This window comes from Octopus bimaculoides, chromosome 6 (assembly GCF_001194135.2).
Source record: "Octopus bimaculoides isolate UCB-OBI-ISO-001 chromosome 6, ASM119413v2, whole genome shotgun sequence".
NCBI classification, from domain to species: domain Eukaryota; kingdom Metazoa; phylum Mollusca; class Cephalopoda; order Octopoda; family Octopodidae; genus Octopus; species Octopus bimaculoides.
This window is the reverse complement of record NC_068986.1, coordinates 92,513,310-92,519,362: the sequence shown is the minus strand read 5'-3', so window position 1 is coordinate 92,519,362 and position 6,053 is coordinate 92,513,310. Positions and strand designations below refer to the sequence as shown.

Sequence of the window (6,053 nt, the reverse complement as noted above, 5' to 3'; positions counted from 1 at the left end):
ATAGATAGATAGATAGATAGATAGATAGATAGATAGATAGATAGATAGATATATAAATAATATATAATATATGCATATATCCATTCATATATGTACATACCTACATCTATATGTATACATACATGCATACATGGGTACAGGACATCAAAAAAACGTTAAACACAATGATAAACGAAATTGCTGGCCTTTGGCAAAATTTGAAACCAATATGTTTTCTCATCCACAGGAAAAAGATAAGATGAGGTTTGTGTTGCAAGGAATGAAGATTGAGATGAACAAGTTACGGACTATGGAGTTTGAGAAACTTACTCGTCTCGCTTTAGAGAGTAATGACGCCATCAGCAAACTCACCAGACAGAGAGATAAGGTCAGTATAGTCTTTCTACTGGAGGCGCAATGGCCCAGTGGTTAGGGCAGCGGACTCGCGGTCATAGGATCGCGGTTTCGATTCCCATACCGGGCGTTGTGAGTGTTTATTGGACGAAAACACCTAAAAGCACCACGAGGCTCCGGCGGAGGATGGTGGCGAACCCTGCTGTACTCTTTCACCACAACTTTCTCTCACTCTTACTTGTATTTCAATGAGGGCGCCTCTGTGGTGGCTGGATCTGATGGAAATAGAAGCCAAATCTCCTTCAGATCACACGACACCACCTAAAATAAGAAAAGTCTGCATTAGATAATGTAATACTATATGCAAGCAAAAACAATATGGCTACAGCTGGAATACTTTTAATCATAGACTTAGGGCTAAATAACACCCTCGTAACTTGTGGCGGTTGACACAAACTAACAAGATATGCGGTGCCATGTCGGAATCGTGACACGCTAGAGGAACGCATACGTCAGTCGGTTCTTCCCGGAACCGCAATTTTCAGTGACTTGTGGAAGGCCTACCTTCACATTCCTGAAATTGATGGCTATAATCTTCGACACAGAACAGTGAACCACAGCGTTGAGTTTATTAAATCGTAAAATGGTACCCATACGCAACAAGGTGGGGGAAATCACATGGGCCTGTGTAAAAACGAAGGAATAAATGATGCTGTGGGACCCACCGTTCTTTGATCGACTCGTACCTCTGCGAACTTATGTGGCGCAGGAGGAACGAAAGCTGTAATTTGTTTGAGAGACTCCAGAGTGTATCTTAAACTTTAGTTTTTGAATTTTCGCTATAAAAGATGTTTTAATTATTTACATAAATTGAATTGTTACTACAGTAGTATAACATGCAGTTCTTTTGTTTTGGGTTTCTTTCTTTTTTTTTTTTTTTTTGGTAACTTTTCGAAAAAATAAGTTTCATAGAATAATATTTCCTTTTCAAATTCTTTACGTGCCTCTTCCATTGTTTCACATGATAATATTCATTAAAACTTATTAGAACTTCAAAACTTCTTACAACATTCGTCGTAGTCGACCTTGCGATTGGGTAAAAATGGTCAAACTTTAAACCTCTGTAACATTTTTCTAAACTTTTTCTGAAACAGCAAAATCAGTTTCAGTGTGAAAGATTACAGTGCAGTCTTAGGAGGCAGCATCTTTTAACGCTACACTCCTTGATATACACTCGTCACCTCTTCTACTCTAAGAGTTTTTCACTTTAGTTAACAAGTAAGGAATTTTATCTTAAACAATCTGTAGAACGAAATCGAAGACATAATCCATCGATAATATTATTTTGTTATAGAACAACTACGTTGGTAAAACTGGATGCCACTCTTAAAAGAAATGCAATTTGTAGTCTGGATGTGCAAATTTGTCTTGAATATGGCAGCAAATATAACAATCTCAATACAAAAATTCAATCTATCACTAGTTGAAGTATTGAAAGGAATAGCGATATCTCCCATAATACAGAACATTACTGTCAACTACTTAGTGTAGTTTCGGAGAAGATCCACCACATTGTATCAAGGTATCCCACACTAACTCCAAGAAAATATACTTGGAGACATAATAACATGATATAAAGCTTCTTTACATTCGCCTGAATACCGAATATCAGTTGTTGTAATAAAATGTTATCTCGTCCTGCATATGAAACTCTAGCTGTCTTGTAAAATAAACTTGCGAAAATACTATGAAATTTTATTGTTCAGATTGACCTGCTTCCCAGCCACATGGTTCTGGGTTCCGTCAGTTACGACGGTAAGGGATCCAGTTGATCCGATCAACAGAACAGCCTGATCGGGAAATTAACGTGGCTGAGCACTCCACAGACACGTATACCCTTAACATAGTTCTCAGGGAGATTCAGCATGACACAGAATGTGACAAGGCCGGCCCTTTGAAATACAGGTACAACTCATTTTTGCCAGCTGAGTGGAGTGGAGCAACGTGAAATAGTGTATGATTTAAGGACACAACGAGCCGCTCAGAATCGAACTCATGACCTTGCAATCGTCAGCTGAATACCATCATCACTAATCCACAAAGGTTGTTAAGCAGTGGCGGGAGGTGCCTGTGCGTTTGTCCCGTGCCAACGCGTAACAGCCAGTGTTGGTTTGTTTACATCCCGTAACTTAGTGTTCGGCAAAAGCGGTCGGTAGAATGAATACCAGGTTTTAAAACAATGGTTACTGGGGTCGATTCGTTTGATTAAATAGAAAATAGTAATACTAGAATCTGTAAAAGGGCGGTGCCCCAGTATGGCCACAGTCTAATGACTGAAAGAACTAAAAGATAAAAGAAAAGATATTCTACATAGCAAAAATGACATCAGCGTATTTAATTGCACCAAATGACAGAAATGTGCAGAAGTGGACTGGAAAAGATTAAAGATCTGAGCTGTTGAAGTAAAAAATATTGTGTGAAAGAATGCCTTTATCATCTCATAATTGGCATAACTGAATACGCAGTTATTTTAGTCCGGTCATTGACATATTACCAGCGTAGATATAGGCATGTACTAGAAAATAGTAATACTAGAATCTGTAAACACTGCTAGGTCATTTTCACATAACATCAATTAACTGATATTTTTTTTTAACTTTAAACATATTTGGTAGCCTTGAACATTTCCGTAAACCTTGAACATCTTTGTTAACTATACACAATTTCCATGAACATTTTTATGAACATTTTTATGAATATTGGTCAATGAACATTTTTATGAATATTGGTCGTTCATACAATCCACGGTTGAGATTGTAGTGACACCTTATAGCAGACGACTGTTATATGTTCAATGTCCGGAGTTTTATCCACGCATGCGCAGGGACTAGTTCCAGAAGGAATACAGGAAGAGTCTCATGCGCATGCGTAGAGTTCGACACCCAGCTTTGGCGCCTTTTCTCAGTCTCTTCGTTGACTGATCTCCGTCGAGCCAAGACGTCCAACAGAGCTCTCTCACATGTCAGCACCAGAGCTTCACAAATAACCACGGAAATCATTCAGAAGGCGTCTCAGTAACCGAGAGCGACGAGCTACCGAATTCCCTCCAAGCGTGAACTGAATTCCACTGTAAATAAATATTGTTATGTTGTTCAGAATCTGCGTTCCGTTTTTTCTTCTAGAAATTTAATGTACGGAAGCGGTGTACACCTAATGGTGTATAACCACTTTCCTACAAGATCATTGCCTTGTTACTAGTGATAGTGACAATAGTAGTGTTAGTGAATGTGCTACTGCTGGTGGCACCGCTGCTACGTAAGTAATAGTGACACTAGTGGAGACGGTGGTAATTTGCACTATACATACTGTCCATGTCTTTCCTTTCTGAACTTATGAAGTTGAGATGTGACAGTTATAAAACTGAGATTTCAAATTAATTCTAAGCAAGTCCTCTAGCCATTCACTTTCGCCGCCCTATTCCTGGGAGGTTATTAGAGGCAGAATCCTCAGGCACCACCTCCATTGGGTCCTAATGAGAAACAAGCGCCATTACAATTTCCTGCTAGATTCTCAAGCGTGACCACCTGAAACTATCGATATTATCTAACCATCTCGTCCTTGGTTCACCCCTAGGTCTCCTGCTAGTTGACTCGGGTCGAAGAATCCATCTTATGATTCTTTCATGTGACATTCTAGCCACAAGTCCGTAATCCTGAAGCTGTGACACCCCAAGAAGGAGCAACTCGACCAGGAGAGATTCCCTGATCTCCGAGTTAAGCAACATGCCATGTAATGTTACTCCAGAAATTCGTCAGAGGGATCCCACTTCGGTTGCCTGTATTTGCGATCGTACTCTTTCGCTCCCTACTATTCATTACTTATGCCTAATACATGGGTCAGCAAAATGAAATGACTAGTTTTCTTTGTCTAAGGATACCTTTATCACAAAATAAATAACATTATACAATAACCAAACTCTAAAAGGTCAAACAGCAAAGGTATTATATTTCTTTGTACAACGCATGGGTTTTTACCAATTATTCATTATATAATTTATTACTTATTTATTCCGTCTGTTTTACTGTTTGTTTTAAGGGGGTCAAGATACTGAAGCTGTTCGAGAGATGCCGCAAACTGGAAACAGAAAGGGAGAAGGTCCTCCCTTTCTACCCAGATACCATCAAACCTGAGGAGATTGAGAAAGCCTGGCTGGATGACCATAATCCTTGCAATAAAAACTTACAGAAAGTAAGCACTCGAATTCTCACCACGATCATACTCTCTCGATCTCATTCTCTCTATCTCCACCTTCTCTCTCTCTCTCTCCCTTACTCTCATTAAAAAACAGTTATTATCCGTGAACGTGCATTGTTTCCTTTGCTCTTGTATTCACGAGCAGATATTCTTTTCTGCTCTAGGCACAAGGCCTGAAAGTTTGGGGGAGGGAGCCAAGTCGATTAGATGGACCCCAGTATGCAACTGGTACTTAATTTATCGACCCCGAAAGGATGAATGGCAAAGTCGACCTCGGCGGAATTTGAACTGAGAACGTAAAGACAGACGAAATACCGCTAAGCATTTCGCCCGACGTGCTAACTTTTCTTATTTCTTTACTGCCCACAAGGGGCTACACACAGAGGGGACAAACAAGGACAGACAGACGGATTAAGTCGATTATATCGACCCCAGTGCGTAACTGGTACTTAATTTATCAACCCTGAAAGGATGAAAGGCAAAGTCGACCTCGGCGGAATTTGAACTCAGAACGCAGTGGCAGACGAAATACCGCTAAGCATTTCGCCCGGCGTGCTAACTTTTCTCCAAGCCCGCCGCCTTATTCACGAGCAGATATTGATACTCTCTGAACACACCTTACTCACATATACGATCGTATTCTGATGATTATGCGCATATAGCCACTAACACGCGTTCCTACTGTCTATCTGTTCCTATTTCGTCTTCCTTGCTTCTGTCCCTCTGCTCTAGACTCTTTGCTATATATCCGACGAAGTGCTAAGTCAGAAACGTAATATTTTTACTTTTAATTTTCTCGCAATAATTACAACCACCAACACTACCATCATCACCACCGCCACCGCCGCCTGCACCACCATTTCCTTTCTCTGTTTTATTTTCTACAATTTGTCTCTCTTTTTCTATAGATGATGGATGAATACAAACCGTTGACCAACTTCTGGAAGCGTTTTAACAAGGTTTTACTCGACAAACGTGTGTTGATAATGGAACACGAATTACTGGCACGTGACAACGAAAAGCTGAGATACTTGCTCAAGCAGTATCTTGATGGTATTTCAGTCAGCAGCGATGTCCTCTCTCAGACTAATCCATTGTTTATCGTCCACAATTCCCGCACCATAGCGTACGTTTTAACAAATTTATTATTATCATTATTATTATTATTATTATTATTATTATTGTTCAGTAGTTTTATTTTTATAACGTGCTTTCACTTCACTGCCGAGCGCAGCTCTGTGCGCCTTGGGTATGTGCTGTGGTTTGCTGTGGTGCTCTTATGTTTACTGTATTGAAAGTGTTTTGCGTAGAATGTGTGCAGTACCCAGTAGTGCAATTTTCTGTATGTTATATATATTTGTAAGTCCTGGTGTTTTTGTTATGCATTTGTCTGAATATTTTTTTTATTATACCTAAGGCACCTACTATGATAGGAATTGTTTCTGTTTTTAGATTCCACATTCGAG

General features: G+C 39.7%; 1 protein-coding gene across 1 annotated transcript in view; it reads left to right on the top strand.

Moving 5' to 3' along the window:
- LOC106873308 (dynein regulatory complex subunit 2) overlaps window positions 1–6,053 on the top strand; it is a 29,831-nt gene that overhangs the window by 21,457 nt on the left and 2,321 nt on the right. The window contains exons 7-9 of the mRNA XM_014920620.2: window positions 227–367; window positions 4,429–4,581; window positions 5,496–5,713. Coding sequence (XP_014776106.1) covers window positions 227–367; window positions 4,429–4,581; window positions 5,496–5,713 — 512 coding nt within the window. The remainder of the gene's footprint in view (window positions 1–226; window positions 368–4,428; window positions 4,582–5,495; window positions 5,714–6,053) is intronic.